Here is a 19274-nt window from a genome sequence, read left to right on the forward strand (position 1 = left end):
AAGTCTACTGGATCCTCTAAGGTTTCCAGGACACCCTGTAAACCTAAACTTTCTTAAACTAGAAGGAAGCATCTGATGAGAGATCTTCCGGCCACGGTTTCTGGGACCTGAAACAAAAACAGAGGGGCATGGCCACCTTCTCCATCAATGTGGGGGTGGGGGCAAAGGAGTGATGAATGACCCACCCATCCCCTGGGTGGGCAGGCCTAGAAGCCAATGGAAGTGATGTGTCTGGCCTCAGCACCAAGAGGCCTCATCCTTCTCCACCTGAATCACAGCGGCCTCTGCTCTCCAGAGATCAGAGCTGGAGAAGCAATTAGAGCTTAATTATCTTCACAGGGAGAGAAGGGACCAGGTAGAATTCACCTAAGCCACAGAGCTAGTCCGTGGAAGGGCAGAAAGCCAAACCTTCTTCCCTTGGGGAAAACAGAAGGTTCTAGCCTTGTGCAGACACGTATCTCAAGAGACTGAGTGCTTCTCACCCTGGAGACGTCAAGGTGAACAAATATAGCATTAAAAGGTAAGTACTCTAAAATAATTTTCAAATTAAGAAAAAGCCAGATCTGGAATGAAGGGAGGAGGGACAGACCAGCAGTTAATGAAAACTTCACTACACGGGGAGGGAAAAAGCTGGCAGGCTCACATTCCCAAGGCTGCAGCGACAGTTTTCCTAGTAAGGACGCTAAAGACGGCCTGACGGTCAGGAGTGGGGCTCAGAGCCCAGGTTGGAGCGGTCAAGGGTGCGGTCCGAGCCCAAGTCCTCTCTGGTCGACCTTGCCGTTGCCGCCAGGGTCTACTCTGTTGAGCCGGGTGCTGAGAGCCCCCGAAGGCTGGTCCGGATGGGACCCGCAGGAGCCGGCCCTCCTCCATGGGAGGCTCCGGCTGGTCCTTATCCCCTCCTGGGCACAGCAGCGCCACGGGAACTCGGGGAGCCCCACGCCGGCTCGGAGGCGGGGTGGGCCGTGGTGGCACCCGGCGGGGCACCAAGGGAGATGCCTAAACTCTAGGATGGCTCCTCTCTGGCCGCTCGGCCGTGCGCCCGCTATCTGGGGCTTTACCTCTGTCTGGAAAATGGGCACAGGGTGTTTTGCGGCGATCGGGCCGGGGGAGGTGGGGCGGCGCCGGGGTGGTAAGGAGCTCGCCGTTCCCAGGCGGGAGATGACTCTCCGGCGCCACCGCGTGGCTGAGGCGGCGCACGGAGCCTACCCCGAGGCGACGGGGATTTCCAGACTTGCCAAGGATCACAGAGAACCACAAGTGTTTACGAAAGGAGCAGCCAGCCAGGAACACCGAAGCTTGGCGAACTAGTGAAATGGCAGCTAGCATCTGTTGAACGATTGTTGCGATCCAAACACTGGGCTTAACATTTTCCGGTCCTTTTCTCTTGTAAATTCTTAATCATCTTTTAAGCGGATGCAGCTATTTTTCCCATCTCACAGCGGAGGAAACTGAGGTTTAGAGAGAATGAGAAACTTGTCCAAGGCCCTAGCTGATGGGGAGAACTGACCTATCCCAGCCCCCAACATTTTACAAGCTAGAGACTTGGAAGTGTGGACAGAATGGCCCAGTTTTCCGTGAAACTGAAATAATCAGGGCTTCGAGGGCCCTCCCATCCCCCGGTCCGAGAGTAACTCCTGCGTCCTTGCTTCCGGAGGTAACTCCTGCGTCCTTGCTTCCGGAGGGGCCGCCACCTCTCTGTTTTATTGGGTTGGCCAAAAACTGCGTTCGGATTTTTCCGAAAGCTGTTAGGGGAAACCCCGAAAGACCTTTATGGCCAGCCCAATGTGAAGAATGATGTCTGTAGCCGCAAAAGTCACAAAAGGACAGAGCTTTTTCTTCTCTAATATCCAGGAGCCTTGGCAGTGAAAGGTGCTTTGGGGCTTGAGAATCACAGACAGAGGAAAGCTGAATAGTTAGGAGCATCCCGGAAGGGTGGGTTCCTGAAGGACTGGGTTTCAGGCCCTTCTCTGCTTCCTACTAGCTACTTGATCTTGGGCAAGTTCATGCTCTTCTGTGGGCCTCGGTTTCCCTCCTGTGCAATGGACATTCCTCTAGATGATGTAAAAATCCTTACCCCAGCCTTCCTAATAGCCCTCCCTGTACGAGCCCCGCCCAGACTGGCCCTGACATTCCAGAAGCAGCCCTGAAGTGAGGTTGAAGGTCCCAGGTGGGAATTGTGACCCATCTCTGAGTTTCCTCTTGAGTTCTGGGCCCTGGACTAGGTCTCGGAAGGGTATCTGGCCTTGGCAGATCAGAGCCATCAGAGGGGAGAAAAGCCCTGTGCCTCTGAGAAAGGCCTCAGGGAGGGGGGCCTGCATTGTGATGACCTCATCTATTCTATGACATCATCCTCTCTCTTATTCCCACTCCTCCCTGATCAACTGCTCTGCAAACAACCATCAATCTGAATCCCAAAGGCCTGAGAAAGTCTGTTCTCCAGTACCTGCTGCTGATCTTCTGTCTGACCCAGCAAGAAGCACCATGAAATTGGAATTCACCGAGAAAAACTACAACAGCTTTGTCCTGCAGAACCTGAACAAACAGAGAAAACGCAAAGAGTATTGGGACATAGCCCTGACTGTGGACCACCATGTCTTCTTTGCACATCGCAATGTTCTGGCTGCAGTCTCCCCGCTGGTGAAGAACCTCATCTCCAACCATGACATGAAGACCACCGATGAGCTCTTTATCACCATTGACCCCAACTACCTGAGTCCAACCACAGTGGACCAGCTCCTAGACTACTTCTACAGCGGCAAGGTGGTGATCTCAGAACAGAATGTGGAAGAGCTCCTTCGTGGGGCCCAGTATTTCAACACACCCCGCCTTCGAATTCACTGCAATGACTTCCTGATCAAGTCCATCCGCCGTGCCAACTGCTTGCGCTACCTCTTCTTGGCGGAGTTGTTTGAGCTCAAAGAGGTGTCAGACTTGGCCTACTCTGGCATTCGTGACAACTTCCACTACTGGGCCAGTCCTGAGGGCTGCATGCACTTCATGCGCTGCCCACCTGTCATCTTCGGCCGCCTACTCCGAGATGAAAACTTGCATGTACTCAACGAAGACCAGGCTCTTAACGCACTCATCAGTTGGGTATGCTTCCGGAAGGATGAGCGGGAGAAGTATTTCAAGAAATTCTTCAATTACATCAACCTCAATGCTGTCTCCAACAAGACGCTAATGTATGCCAGCAACAAGCTGATGGGCATGGAGAACAGCTCAACCCACTCAACTCTGATTGAGAGTGTCCTTGTAGACCGCAAGCAGGAGAGGCCAACCAGTCTGCTGAGCTACCAGCGGAAAGGGGCCCTGCTTGATTCAGTGGTCATCCTAGGTGGCCAGAAGGCTCACGGCAAGTTCAACGATGGCGTGTTTGCTTATATCATCCAGGAGAACCTGTGGTTGAAGCTCTCAGAGATGCCCTACCGGGCAGCAGCACTGAGTGCCACCTCTGCTGGTCGCTACATCTACATCTCTGGTGGAACCACTGAGCAGATTTCAGGGCTGAAGACAGCTTGGCGGTATGACATGGATGACAACTCCTGGACCAAGTTGCCTGACCTGCCAATTGGGCTTGTCTTCCACACCATGGTGACCTGCGGGGGGACAGTGTACTCAGTGGGAGGCAGCATTGCCCCAAGGCGTTATGTCTCTAACATCTATCGCTATGATGAGCGCAAGGAGACCTGGTGCCTGGCAGGGAAGATGAGCATTCCTATGGACGGCACAGCCGTGATCACCAAGGGTGACCGGAACCTGTATATTGTCACCGGGCGGTGCTTGGTGAAGGGTTACATCTCCCGGGTTGGGGTGGTGGACTGCTTCGATACCAACACTGGGGAGGTGGTCCAGTGTATCACCTTTCCTATTGAGTTCAACCACCGGCCCCTGCTCTCTTTTCATCAGGACAACATCCTCTGCGTGTACAGCCACCGGCAGAGTGTGGAGATCAACCTGCAGAAGGTAAAGGCCAACAAGACAACCACCTCAGTGCCTCTTTTGCCCAACAACTGCCCCTTGGATGTGTCCCATGCTATATGCTCTGTTGGAGACAACAAAGTGTTTGTGTGCGGAGGTGTCACCACAGCCAGCGATGTCCAGACAAAGGACTATACCATCAATCCAAATGCCTACCTGCTGGACCAAAAGGCAGGCGAGTGGAAGACCCTGGCCCCCCCACCAGAGGCATTGGACTGTCCTGCCTGCTGTCTAGCCAAGCTACCTTGCAAGATTCTTCAAAGGATTTAAACAACTTTTTAAGTGGGAGAATAAGTAAATGCATTATTATTCACAATTTAATGAGAGAAAAAGAGAGGAAGGTGTTGGTTCCTTTTTAGTCTCTGTTTGGCCCCAAAGGTGGAGATCCTGGGCTCTGGCTACTCCCAGTTGGGGGAGACTCAGGACTGCCCTGTTACTGAAGGGATCCAAGCTGAGGCTGAAAGAGTCCCTAGTGGGTGGGATTGAGGCATATCTCGGGCACTGGCTCCCAGTGGGTGAAGATTCAGGGCTACTCCGTCATTGAAGGGATCCAAGGAGAGGCTGGAAGGGGATCCTGGGTGGGTGAGATCGAGGCATCTCCCAGGCCCTAGACAAGGTGATGTCTGAAAGGCCCCCTATCCTATACCCCTGTAGTCACATGCTAGCCTGACAGGTAAAGCACCTGCTTAGAGTTGCGAAGCCTCAGGCTCCTCCAACACTCATTTCTGAGTCTAACCAGGAAGGCAGGGGAGGGCCAATCCCAGGTCTGGGAGAGGAGCCTCCTGGGTTAGGGAGGGAGAAGGTGGTGTGAGCCAGGCTCGGGGATGCGGGCAGAGGGTGTGGGGTTGGGACAGGAGAGGAGGCAGGGTTGCTTGACTATTGGGCTGGACCATTCAGCTATGGTGTGTCTCATTTGTAGGCAAGTTGGAGGGTTACTTACATGTTTCCAGTAAGCAAGGTTCATTGGGAACTTTCTCCAGGAATACAAGGTCTGAGGAACTGGGGGTGGAAGAGAGGTGAGTAAAGGGAGAAAAAGAAACCTCCGTCTCTATTGGAGAGATAAGGGAGATGACGGGATGAGAGTCAGGATGGTTTAGTAGTTAGGGGCCTGGACAATGGGGACAGATGGCCTGGTTCAAATGCCAGTTCCACCACTTACTGGATAATCCTGAGAAAGTTATTAACACCTCTGTGCCTTAGTACCCTTATCTGTAAAAGGGGGACGATAAGAGCACCTGCCTCACTGGGTGCAAAGTGCCTAGGACAGTCCCTGGCATATATTGAAGTGCTGCAGGAGCACTTCTAGAAAAGAAAAAAAGGGGTGAGGCAAGGGCCTAGGTTCTTGGACCCTGATATTAAGTTAGGTTCCATAAAATGTTCTTTGGGACTCCCTACCTCAAAGCCTAGTGAGCGCTCCTCAATTCTAACTACCTCTGTTTCCCTTTCATTTGTGTGTTTCCATATAATCCTAAACAATTTAGAAGAAACTGACCAAGTCCTTGAACACCATATATAATCCTCATTCATCCATTCACTTGTCCCTTCATGAATTCACTCACTCATCTGCTCATCAGTTCACACACACAGGCACACGCACACTCACTGGGGCCTCTCTGCGCAGGGCCCTGTGCTGGGTGCTCGGGCCATGGGGATGACACAGTCCCTGTCCGTGGGAGAGAGTGTCCACCGGTGCCATGCAACAGGAGTAGTACACAAGCCACATACGGAATTTCTGTTTTTCTAGTAGCCATACTAACAAGGTAAAAAGAAATGAGTGAAATTAATCATATATCTCATTTAATGCAGTATACCTAAAAATTAACGTTTAAACAAATAATCAATGGAAACATTTATTAATGAAGTATTTAACATTTTTTTTGCATATTGAGTCTTTAGAACCCAGTGTGTATTACACTTACAGCATGGCTCATTTTGGACTGGTCCCATCACTTCATGGGAAATAGATGGGGAAACAGTGGAAACAGTGTCAGACTTTATTTTTGGGGGCTCCAAAATCACTACGGATGCTGATTGAAGCCATGAAATTAAAAGACACTTACTCCTTGGAAGGAAAGTTATGACCAACCTAGATAGCATATTAAAAAGCAGAGACATTACTTTGCCAACCAAGGTCCATCTAGTCAAGGCTATGGTTTTTCCAGTGGTCATGTATGGATGTGAGAGTTGGACTGTGAAGAAAGCTGATCGCCGTAGAATTGATGCTTTTGAACTGTGGTTTTGGAGAAGACTCTTGAGAGTCCCTTGGACTGCAAGGAGATCCAACCAGTCCATTCTAAAGGAGATCAGTCCTGGGTGTTCATTGATGTTCATTGGAAGGACTGATGCTAAAGCGGAATCTCCAATACTTTGGCCACCTCATGCGAACAGCTGACTCACTGGAAAAGACTCTGATGCTGGGAGGGACTGGGGGCAGGAGGAGAAGGGGACGACAGAGAATGAGATGGCTGGATGGCACCACCGACTCGATGGAGGTGAGTTTGAGTGAACTCCGGGAGTTGGTGATAGACAGAGAGGCCTGGCGTGCTGTGATTCATGGGGTCACAAAGAGTCGGACACGACTGAGCTACTGAACTGACTAACTGACATACCTCAAGGCCCACAAAGCCAATGACTACTGTATTGTTCATGTGGGATACTTTGCATATCCTCATGGTTCACATCTGCTCCATCCCCTTCATTTTCCCACTCAATCCTGCTTCATCCACTCAGATGCAGCTTCCTGACTTCCCTGAAGGGTGGCCTCTCTCTTCAAAGCCTACCCCTCTGCCCAGGTCTTACTTCACTCCCTCCAGTCCAGGACCTTGGGCTTCACAGCTGACTCTCTCTCCCCAGGGAACTTACCCCACATTTCCCTCTTCTCCCATCCTGGGCAGCCCCCGCCTCTGCTCACCTCATTGCATCTCCCAGCTGGAAGAAGAGGGTCCTACAGACCCACACAGCTAAGCCCAGCTGCCCCACCCCCACCCCACCAGGCTTGGCTAACCCAGTCACCTCTTATGACACCAGATGGCCATTCCCTACTGCTGATTCTCCAACCTTCTCTGGCGTCCTGGGGCCCTGCCCTCCTTTCTGTTTCTTCTCAGCCACTTACCTCTCATTTTGCCACCACAACTCCAGAGAAATAGAGGTCAGATGATTTAGCACCATAAGTAATCTGTTGTCCCCCCAAAAAATCCCTCTCCAGAGCTTCCACTGCTTTTCTGCACCTCTAAGGAAGAGGTGTCCTTCCATGATTCAAAGCAATCTCCTGTCTTGTCGTTCTGTTTCCTTACAACTTTCCAAGTTCCCCAGTTTCCTCCCTCTCCACATTCCCTTCCTGATGTCTTCTCTTCATTCCAGAAATATTCTCAAGGTTCTGCTAACCTGAAGACAAACCCTCCTCAGTTTTGAGGTCCAGCTTTTGCTATCTGCCCATCGCTTTCCTCAGCTGAGCTTCCTAAATGTTGCCTCTGCTCTCTGGTTCCATACCAAACTCTAACCCACTCAATCTGACTTCTGTTCCCACCACACCACCAAACTATCTCCTGATGACACTGTCGTCTTTTTCTCAGCATTCTTTCTTTTCCTTTCAGTGGAATTTCCTTCCTTCCTTTCTTTCCTTTTAGAATAGTGAAATTATAATTTGATATATTAACCAATGTGGTCCTTCCTTGCCCTTCAAAGTTAGGTCATGAAGCTGAAGCTTCAGGGTTTATTGCCCTGAGGAGGTTGGCACAGCTGAATGTAGGAAGCAGATCTCAACTCTTGGCTTCTGTTGTTAGAGCTTCAGCAATTCATAGCAGTTATCTTGAAAGACAAGACTTTTGTACCATAATCCATGTCTTCAATACTGGAATACATGAAGTCTTTCCCAGGGAAATTCAGACAAGCATGCTGCTGCTGCTGCTGCTAAGTCACTTCAGTCGTGTCCGACTCTGTGTGACCCCATAGACGGAAGCCCACCAGACTCCCCCGTCCCTGGGATTCTCCAGGCAAGAACACTGGAGTGGGTTGCCATTTCCTTCTCCAATGTGTGAATAGTGGAAAGTGAAAAGTGAAAGTGAAGTCGCTCAGTCGTGTCCGACCCTTAGCGACCCCACGGACTGCAGCCCACCAGGCTCCTCCATCCATGGGATTTTCTAGGCAATAGTACTGGAGTGGCTTGCCATTGCCTTCTCCGTCAGACAAGCATAGTTTGAAGGGAATCAGTTTTCAGATCCTCAACTTTTTTCCTAAAATTGATCTGATAATACACCTGTGGTGGAGATTTCACTCTAGTTCTCTTTTCCCATCTTCCTTTTAAAAACAATCTTTCAAATGAGATACCATTTCACACCAGTCAGAATGGCTGCTATCCAAAAGTCTACATGCAATAAATGCTGGAGAGGGTGTGGAGAGAAGGGAACCCTCTTACACTGTTGGTGGGAATGCAAACTAGTACAGCCACTATGGAGAACAGTGTGGAGATTCCTCAGAAAACTGGAAATAGAACTGCCATATGATCCAGCAATCGCACTCCTGGGCATACACACCGAGGAAACCAGAATTGAAAGAGACAAATGTACTCCAATGTTCATTGCAGCACTGTTTATAATAGCCAGGACATGGAAGCAACCTAGATGTCCATCTGCAGACGAATGGATAAGAAAGCTTTGGTACATATACACAATGGAGTATTTTTCAGCCATCAAAAAGAATGCATTTGAATCAGTTTTAATGAGGTGGATGAAATTGGAGCCAATTATACAGAGTGAAGTAAGCCAGAAAGAAGAACATCAATACTGTATATTAACGCATATATATGGAATTTAGAAAAATGGTAACCTGAACCCTGTATAAGAGACTGCAAAAGAGACATAGGCATTTAGAACAGTCTTTGGGACTCTGTGGGAGAGGGTGAAGGTGGAATGATTGGGGAGAATGGAATTGTAGCATGTATATTATCATAAGTGACCAGTCCAGGTTCGAAGCATAAATTTTCCTCTGTTCATTTCTTTGCATTTGTGCTTTTTTAATAAAAATACTTTTAACTGTAAAGAAAAAAAAATTATTATAAAAAATAAATAAATAAATAAATTTTGAGAAAGTCACAAAAAAAATAAAATAAAATAAAATAATTTAAATAAATAAATAAAAACAATCTTTCAAACATTTTACGCACACACGGAGAGCAACATTTAACCACTCCAAATCTTCCCAGGGTGCACCGCCCCAGATGTCATTTGAGGATATAAACTAGTGTCAGTGAAGTATCGGCAAAGATTCCTTTCATCAAGACACCAATATCCAAAGAAGAGTCTGGGGTATTAATACTTTTCTGACTTATCTAGACAGTGTCTGTGTAGATGTGTGAAGCCTGGTGTTTTAAACTGGGGTATTTTGGTCCAAGATAGGTCTTTAAAAATGTTAAGTAGCACAGTGCTATAAGGACATATTTTTAAACATCAATATTAACTAGTAATCTACCCGTTTAAAGTATAGAATTCAATGTTTTTTATATATTCACAGAGTTCTACAATCATCGCATCAATCAATTTTAGGATATTTTCATCACTCCAAAGAGAAATCTTGTACCCCATAGCTGTAACTCTCTAGCCCCCTCAATTCCCCAGCCCCAGGCAGCCAATAATTTAGTTTCTGACTCTGTGGATTAGTCTATTCTAGACATTTCATATAAAATGTGACCTTTTTTTTTCTGACTTTCACTTAGCATAATGTTTTCAAGTTTCATCCATGTTGTAGCATGTAATTCATTCCTTTTTACGGCTGGATACTATTCTATTGTGCGGTTATACCACATTTTATGTAGCTGTTTATCAGTTAATAGACATTTGGTTTGCTTGCACTTCTTGGCTATTATGAATAGTGCTCAATGAACATTTGTGTACAAGGTTTTGTGTTCACACAGGTTTTCATTTCTCTTGGGTATACACCTAGGAATAGAATTGTTAGATCAAATTTTAATTCTGTGTTTAACCATTTGAGGAACTGCCAGACTGTTTCCCAAAGCAGCTGAGTCATTTGATATTCCCACCAGCAATGTATGAGGGATCCAACTTTTCTGCCCCCTCACCAGCACTTCTTGTTACCTGTCTTTCCACAAACAGTCATCCTAGTGAGAGAAAGCAGCATCTCATTGTGGGTTTGATTTGCATTGCCCTGATGCCTAGTGATGCTGGACATCTTTTCAGGGGCTTATTTTTGATGACAGTTGTTATCAGAGAAAGTATTATTCTTGAGGAAGACTTTTCACGGTACAAAGGCAGTGGGACTCAGAAACATGAGTCTTTGTGCCATTATTTCATTCAGGCCACAGAATCATAACAATCTCTATTCCTTCCTACCAAGCCATCTATCTTAGAATATTAAAGATTTTTAAAAGTATGTTAGAAAATATCCACTACCAAGCACATCCTCTCTGCATTTTCACCATTCTCAGTAGCGAGAAAATGCTCCCATTCTCCTGGGTCTATTTGGTACCATTTAAAAGATGACATAAAAAATTCTGCACTTAAGTTCAAAAGAACAGTGTTACATCTTTGAACAGAAGTAAATATATCGCGTTAGTTAGAATGCTTATTGTTAGAATGCTTTATTCAGAGTTGTAAGAAACATTTAAAACCTTTTTTATTAGGAATATATAACCCACATAGAAAAGCAACAATACATAATTGTATAGATTAATGAATTATAACTATTGTAAATATCCATGTAACCATTACTGAGTTCAAGCAATGGAATATTGCCAATACCTCAAAAGTCTCCATTGTGGCCCCTTCCTGATTACATCCCTTCTCTGCTCTCTCAGTTTTATGATAATGCCTTCCTTGCTTTTTTTGATCTTCGTTTTCTGACCAGGGATCTAACTCAAGCCCTTGGCAGTGAAAGCACAGGCTCCTAACCACTCGACTGCCAGGGAATTCCTGTTTCTTGCTCAGTATTCCTGCCTGGAGAATCCCCGTGGACAGAGGTGCCTGGCCAGCTACAGTTCATGGGGTTGCAAAAAGTCAGATACGACTGAGCGACTAAGCACAGCACATAGCTTTACCGTCTAAGTAGGCATTTCTAATACATAGATTAGTTCAGCCTCCCTTTGAACTTTATGTAAGAGACTTGTACTGTATGAATTATTTTGTGTCTGGCTTCTTTCACTCAAACTGTTTTCACAATTGATCCATGTTGTTGTACGTAGGTGTAGCTTTTCCCATTCATCTTCGGTATAGTAGTCTGTCGTATGAATGTATCCTTTTATTTATCCAGTCTTCTGTTCATGGATATCTGGGTGGTTTCCAGTTTGGACAATTACAGACAATGCTATTCTTGTGAATGTATCTTGATACATGTGTACTCAACTTTATCTAGAACATAAGTGGAATTGCTGTCTTCATTTCTAGATGATGCCAAACTATTTCACAAAGTGATTGTGCCAGTTTTATATTGCCATCAGCAGTACTTGAGAACTCATGTTGTTTCTACATGCTTGCCAATACTCAGTATTGTCAGACTTTTATTATTGCCAATCAGATATGAAGTGTTATCTCAATGCAGTTTTAATTTGCATTCTCTTGATTGATAGTTAAAAGTTAAGCACCTTTTAATGTTTATTGGACATTTGGATTTCCTCTTTTGTGAAAACTTTTTTTCTATTGGTTGACTATTTTCTCTTTTTGACTTGTTGGAATTCTTTTTTTTTTTTCAATTTTTTTGAGTTGGACCATTTTTAAAGTTTTATGTTTTAAACTTTTAAAGTTTGATTTGGACCATTTTTAAAGTTTATTGAATTTGTCACAATATTGCTTCTGTTGTTTATGTTCTGGTTTTCTGGCTGGGAGGCATGTGGGATCTTAGCTCCCCAAGTAGGGAGCCATAGAACCCACACCCCCTGCATTGGAAAGTGAAGTCTTAACCACTGGATCACCAGGGAAGTCCCTGGAATTCTTAATATAGACTAGGGACGAGTCGTTTACCAGTTTCAAATGTGGTAAATATCTTCTCCCATTCTGTCGCTTGCCCTTCCACTCATAATGATATAGTTTAATTTTAATTAGTCTGATTTGTCTTTCCATTTTTGGTTACTGCTCTTGATACTTGAGGAAATCATTCTTTACCCTGAGGTCACAAATATCCCATATGGATATATAATTGTCCCAGAACCAATTTTCCCACTTCTCTGCAGCACCACCTTTGTTGTAAATTACATGTCCATACATGGGTGGATGTGCTTATGAGCGCTTTTATTCCATTGGTCTATTCATCTGACGTTACACCAATAGCACAGCCTCCATTTCTATAGCTTTGTCATATCCAGTATGGTTTAGAATTTGTTTGTCAAGATCCACAAAACTGTTGAGGTTTTGATTGTGATTGTGCTGAATTTACAGATCAATTCAGGGAAATTTCATATATGTACAATATCAGTTTTTAAAATTCATGGACATGGTATATTTCCATTTTAGGGAGTCTTCTGTAATTCTTCTTAATGTTTTATACTTTGTAGAGGTCTCACACAATGTTTGTTAGATTTATTCCTAGCTACTGGACATTTTAAAATTAATATATATTATTAAAATATATATAGTCATGTATATTAGCTATAATATTCTTTTAAAATATATAGCATTCTTTGAAAAATTCATTTCCTCTTTTTAGTCTATAGAAATACATTGATTTCTGTATATTGATTTTGTACTTAGCAGATTGTAGGGGATCTTTATATATTCCAGATGTGAGCTCTTTGAGTTGTACATGTGGTAAATATCTTCTCTCCACTCAATATGAATCATAGCTCTAAATGTAAAATGTGAAACTACAAAACTTTTAAGAAAAAATATGGACCAAATCTTTGTAACTGGGGGCTAAGCAAAGATTTTTTAGAATTGACATGCAAAAAGCACGATCCATTTCAGTTCTGTTCAGTCGCTCAGTTGTGTCCAACTCTTTGTGACCCCGTGGACCACAGCACACTAGGATTCCCTGTCCATCACCAGCCCCTGGAACTTGCTCAAACTCATGTCCATTGAGTCAGTGATGCCATCCAACTATCTCATCCTATGTTATCCCCTTCCCCTCCTGCCTTCAATCTTGCCCAGCATGAGGGTCTTTTCAAATGAATCAATTCTTCCTATCAGGTGGCCAAAGTATTGTAGTTTTAGCTTCAGCATCAGTCCTTCCAAGGAATATTTGGGACTGATTTCCTTTAAAATTGACTGGTTGGATCTCCTTGCAGTCCAAGGGACTCTCAAGAGTCTTCTCCAGCACAACAGTTCAAAAGCATCAATTCTTCGGCGCTCAGCTTTCTTTGTAGTCTAACTCTCACATCCATACCTGACTACTGGAAAAACCATAGCTTTGACTAAATAAACCTTTGCTGGCAAAGTAATGTCTCTGCTTTTTAATAAGCTGTCTAGTTGGTCATACATTTCTTCCAAGGAGTAAGTGTTTTTTTAATTTCATGGCTGAAGTCACCATCTTCAGTGATTTTGAAGCTCCCAAAAATAAAGTCAGCCACTGTTTCCATTGTTTCCCCATCTATTTGCCATGAAGTGATGGGACCAGATGCCATGATCTTAGTTTTCTGAATGTTGAGTTTTAAGCCAACTTTTTCACTCTCCTCTTTCACTTTCATCAAGAGGCTCTTTAGTTCTTCGCTTTTTGCCATAAGGGTGGTGTCATCTGCATATCTGAAGTTATTGATATTTCTCCCAGCAATCTTGATTCCAGCTTGTCCTTCATCCAGCCCAGCACTTCTCATGATGTACTCTGCATATAAGTTAAATAAGCAGGGTGACAATATACAGCCTTGACGCACTCCTTTCCTATTTGGAACCAGTCTGTTGTTCCATCTCCAGTTCTAACTGTTGTTTCTTGACTTGAATACAGATTTCTCAAGAGGCAGGTCAGGTGGTCTGGTATTCCCATCTCCTGAAGAATATTCCACAGTTTGTGGTGATCCACACAGTCAAAGGTTTTGGCATAGTCAATAAAGCAGAAGTAGATGTTTTTCTGGAACTCTCTTGCATTTTTGATGATCTAATGGATGTTGGCAATTTGATCTCTGGTTCATTTGCCTTTTCTAAATCCAGCTTGAACATCTGGAAGTTCATGGTTCACATACTGTTGAAGCCTGGCTTGGAGAATTTTGAGTATTACTTTGCTAGTGTGTGAGATGAGTGCAATGGTGTGGTAGTTTGAGCATTCTTTGGCATTGCCTTTCTTAGAGACTGGAATGAAAACTGACCTTTTCCAGTCCTGTGGCCACTGCTGAGTTTTCCAAATTTGCTGACATATTGAGTGCAGCACTTTCACAGCATCATCTTTTAGGATTTGAAATAGCTCAACTGGAATTCCATCACCTCCACTAGCTTTGTTTGTAGTGATGCTTCCTAAGGCCCACTTGACTTCACATTCCAGGATGTCTGGCTCTAGGCTGGTGATCATACCATCATGATTATCTGTGTCATGAAGATCTTTTTTGTATTCTAGAAGACTCTTGAGAGTCCCTTGGACTGCAAGGAAATCCAACCAGTCCATTCTAAAAGAGATCAATCCTGGGTGTTCATTGGAAGGACTTATGCTAAAGCTGAAACTCCAAAACTTTGGCCACCTCATGCGACGAGTTGACTCACTGGAAAAGAGTCAGATGCTAGGAGGGATTGGGGGTAGGAGGAGACGGAGATGGCAGAGAACAAGATGGCTGAATGGCATCACCGACTCTGTGGACATGAGTTTGAGTGAACTCCGGGAGTTGGTGATGGACAGGGAGGCCTGGCGTGCTGTGGTTCATGGGGTCGCAGAGAGTCGGACACGACTGAGCGACTGAACTAAACTGAACTTCTTAATATCTTCTGCTTCTGTTAAGTCCATACCATTTCTGTCCTTTATTGAGCCCATCTTTGCATGAAATGTTCCCTTGGTATCTCTAATTTTCTTGAAGAGATTTCTAGTCTTTCCCATTCTATTGTTTCCTCTATTTCTTTGCATTGGTCACTAAGGAAGGCTTTCTTATCTCTCCTTGCTATTTTTTGGAATTCTGCATTCAAATGGATATATCTTTCCTTTTCTCCTTTGGTTTTCGCTTCTCTTCATAGCTGTTTGTAAGGCCTCCTCAGACAACTACTTTGCCTTTTTGCATTTCTTTTTCTTGGGGATGGTCTTGATCCCTGCCTCCTGTACAATGCCACGAACCTCTGTCCATAGTTCATCAGACACTCTATGAGATCTAATTCCTTGAATCTATTTGTCACTTCCACTGGATAGTCATAAGATATTTGATTTAGGTCATACCTGAATGGTCTAGTGATTTTCCCTACTTTCTTCAATTTCAGTCTGAATTTGGCAATAAGGAGTTCATGATCTGAGCCACAGTCAGCTCCCGGTCTTGTTTTTGCTGACTGTATAGAGCTTCTCCATCTTTGGCTGCAAAGAATATAATCAATCTGATTTTGGTATTGGCCATCTGGTGATGTCCATGTGTAGAGTCTTCTCTTGTGTTGTTGGAAGAGGGTGTTTGCTATGACCAGTTTGTTCTCTTGGCAAAACTCTATTAGCCTTTACACTACTTCATTCTGTACCCCAAGGCCAAATTTGCCTGTTACTCCAGGTATTTCTTGACTTCCTACTTTTGCATTCCAGTCCCCTATAATGAAAATGACATCTTTTGTTGTGTGTTAGTTCTAGAAGGTCTTGTAGGTCTTCATAGAACCATTCAACTTCAACTTCTTCAGCATTATTGGTTGGGGCATTCCCTGGTGGCTCAGATGGTAAAGCGTCTGCCTGCAGTGCTAGAGACCCAGGTTCAATCCTTGGATTGGGAAGATTCCCTGGAGAAGGAAATGGCAACCCACTCCAGTACTCTTGCCTGGAGAATCCCAGGGACAGGGGAGCCTGGTGGGCTTCCGCCTATGGGGTCACACAGAGTCGGACATGACTGAAGTGACTTAGCAACAGCAACAACTATGATATTGAATAGTTTGCCTTGGAAACAAACATAGATCATTCTGCTGTTTTTGAGGTTGCATCCAAGTACTGCATTTTGGACTCTTTTGTTGACTATGAGGGCTACTCCATTTCTTCTAAGGAATTCTTGCCCACAGTAGTAGATACAACAGGTCATCTGAGTTAAATTCACCCATTCCAGTCCATTTTGGTTTGCTGATTCCTAAAATGTCAGTGTTCACTCTTGCCATCTCCTGTTGGACCACTTCCAATTTGCCTTGATTCATGGACCTAACATTCCAGGTTCCTTTGCAATATTGTTCTTTACAGTATTGGACTTTACTTCCATCACCAGTCACATCCACAACTGAATGTTGTTTTTGCTTTGGCTCTATCTCTTCATTCTTTCTGAAGTTAGTTCTCCACTGATCTCCCGTAGCACATTGGGCACCTACTGACCTGGGGAGTTCATCTTTTAGTGTCCTATTTTTTTGCCTTTTCATACTGTTCATGGGATTCTCAAGGCAAGAATACTGAAGTGGTTTGCCATTCCCTTCTCCAGTGGACCACATTCTGTCAGACCTCTCCACCATGACCCATCTGTGTTGGGTGGCCCTACATGTCATGGCTTGTAGTTTCATTGAGTTAGATTGGTTAGTTTTCTGTGATTGTGGTTTTCAGTCTGTCTGCCCTCTGATGGAGAAGGATAAGAGGCTTATGGAAGCTACCTGATGGGAGAGACTGACTGAGGTCTTGTTCTGATGGGCGGGGCCATGCTCAGTAAATCTTTTCTGTTGATGGGTGGAGCTGTGTTCCCTCCCTGTTATTTGACCTGAGGCCAAACTATGGTGGAGGTAATGAAGATAATAATGACCTCCTTCAAAATGTCCCAGGCACGCCCTGCTGCACTCAGTGCCCCCAACTCTGCAGCAGGCCACCACCGACCCACACCTCCTCCAGAGACTCCTGGACACGCGTGGCAAGTCTGGTTCAGTCTCTTGTGGGGTCACTGCTCCTTTCTCCTGGGTCCTGGTGCACACAAGGTTTTGTTGTGCCTCCCAGAGTCTGTTTCCTCAGTCCTGTGTAAGTTCTGGCGGCTCTATGGTGGGTTAATGGTGACCTCCTCCAAGAGGGTTTATGCTGTACCCAGGTCTGCTGCGCCCAGAGCCCCTGCCCCTGCAGCGGTCCACTGATGACCCACACCTCCTCCGGAGACACCCTAACACGGTTCTGTCTCAGTCTCTGTGGGGTCCCTGGGTCCTGGTGCACAAGGTATGTTTGAGCCCTCTGAGCATCTCTATTGAGTATGGGGTGTGATTCTAAATGTGATTTCGCCCCTTCTACCATCTTGCTGGGGCTTCTTTGCCCTTGGACATGGGGCATCTCTTCAAAGTGGCTCCAGTGCTGCACAGCCGCCGCTCCAGCCCCTACCATCTTGCTGGGGCGTCTCTGTCCTTGGACATGGCTGAAGGTAAATTCAGTTCTCTAAGTCTTTTACATGCGGTCTAAGACCAGATCAAACTACAGCTAAGGGCTGAGCCCAGGAATTTGTAAACACACTCTCCCAAGCTCCTCACTCTCTATGATCTCTCTTGTACGCTTCAGGTCCCTGGGGTTACTCTTTTTGGTTCTCCAGCCAGAGAAAATAAAAGCTAGAGCTATACTTAGCCCACTCTTCCATGTACTTTCTCATAGCTATGCCCACATCGAAGGTAAGTGGGAGAAGACCAGAGGATAAAAATGATGAACTCATTGCCAGTTCAGGGCTTCATATTTTGGTCTTCCTTGATTTGCCTGCCACTGTTTACTTTTCAGAGTCCGCAGATAGCTTCTGCTCTGTGCATGCAGCTAGATTTCGTATCTGCATTCAGTGGGAAAGACCAGAGGGAATGTGCTGACTTCATCCTACTCCCAACTCAGGGTTTTTTCAACTATATTCATGAAATACTTTGCCTATAATTTTCCTTTCTCTTACTGTCTTGGTTGGGTTTTATATCAAGGTTATGCTTCCCATAAAATGAGTTGAGAAGTATATTCTCCTTTTCAAAATTCTCTGGAAGAATTTTGTGAAGACTGAAATTTTCACTAATGAGGCCAAATGGAATTTTCTGTGTGTGAAGGGTTTTATTAAAATGTCTTTACTAGTTATAGGAATATACAGTTCTATTTCTCCTTATGTTATTTTTAAGTTGTACTTTCTAGAAATTTCTATTTCATTTACATTTTCAAATCTATTAACATACATTTGTCTGTATATCCTTGTATGATCTTTATAATGTCTTGAGACTCTTCAGTGATCCTATTTTTATTCCTGATTTTGAATTTTTAAAAAACCTTTATGAGTCTCACATAGGTGTTTGTATGACTTTGGATAGTCAATAGTTTCATAGATATTACTTCAAAACCAGAAATAACCATCAAAAAAATTAAAAACTTTTGTGTCTCAAAGGACACCATCAAGAAGGTGAAAAGATACAAATAGAGAAAATAATTGAAAAGCACATACAAGACAAGGAATACATACAGAAGTCTTACAACTCAATAATGAGAGAAAAAAAAAACAATATAAAGATGGGCAAAGGATCTGAATACACTTCCTCAAAGAAGATACAGACATGGCCAACATGTGCATGAAAAGATGTTCAATATCATTAGCCATCAGTGAAATGCAAATCAAAACTATAATGAGATACCACTTCATACCTAGTAGGACAGCTATATTTAAAAAAAGACAGATAATAAGTATTAGTGAGAATGTGGAGAAAGTGGAACCCTCAAACAATGTTAGTGGGAATGTAAAATGGTACAACCACTTTGAAAAAGTCTGGCAATTTCTCAAATGATTAAACATGGAGTTACCATATGATCAGTAATTATATATATATATATATATACACACACACACACACACACACACATATACTGGGTATATACTGGTGTTGCTGTTCAGTCACTCAGTCACGGCCAATTCTTTGTGACCCCATGGACTGCAGCATGCCAGGCTTCTTTGTCCTTCACCATCTCCCGGAGTTTCCTCAAACTCATGTCCATTGAGTCAGTGATGCCATCCAACCGTCTCATCCTCTGTCATCCCCTTCTGCTCCTGCCTTCATCTTTCCCAGCATCAGGGTCTTTTCTAATGAGTCAGATCTTCACATCAAGTGGCTAAAGTATTGGAGCTTCAGCATCAGTCCTTCCAATGAATATTCAGAATTGACTTCCCTTAAAATTAACTGGTTTGATCTCCTTGCAGTCCAAGGGACTCTCAAGAGTCTTCTCCAGTATCACAGTTCAAAAGCATCAATTCTTTGGCACTCAGCCTTCTTTGTGGTCAAACTCTCACATCCACACATGATTCCTGA

General features: G+C 44.4%; 1 protein-coding gene across 1 annotated transcript; it reads left to right on the plus strand.

Moving 5' to 3' along the window:
- Positions 1-361: 361 nt before the first annotated feature.
- On the plus strand, positions 362-5291 carry CCIN (calicin). The gene is made up of 2 exons (XM_055427055.2): positions 362-520; positions 2418-5291. Exon 2 carries the CDS (start codon positions 2482-2484, stop codon positions 4246-4248), a length of 1767 nt encoding a protein of 588 aa, XP_055283030.1. The 5' UTR covers positions 362-520; positions 2418-2481; the 3' UTR covers positions 4249-5291.
- The last annotated feature ends 13983 nt before the right edge of the window (positions 5292-19274 follow it).

This window comes from Moschus berezovskii, chromosome 7, assembly GCF_049115385.1.
Source record: "Moschus berezovskii isolate FMDL1 chromosome 7, NW_MosBer_1.0, whole genome shotgun sequence".
Lineage (NCBI taxonomy): Eukaryota > Metazoa > Chordata > Mammalia > Artiodactyla > Moschidae > Moschus > Moschus berezovskii.

Excerpts from the sequence above, each read along its gene's own strand:
- CCIN (XM_055427055.2), top strand. The coding sequence starts at position 2,482 with ATGAAATTGGAATTCACCGAGAAAAACTACAACAGCTTTGTCCTGCAG.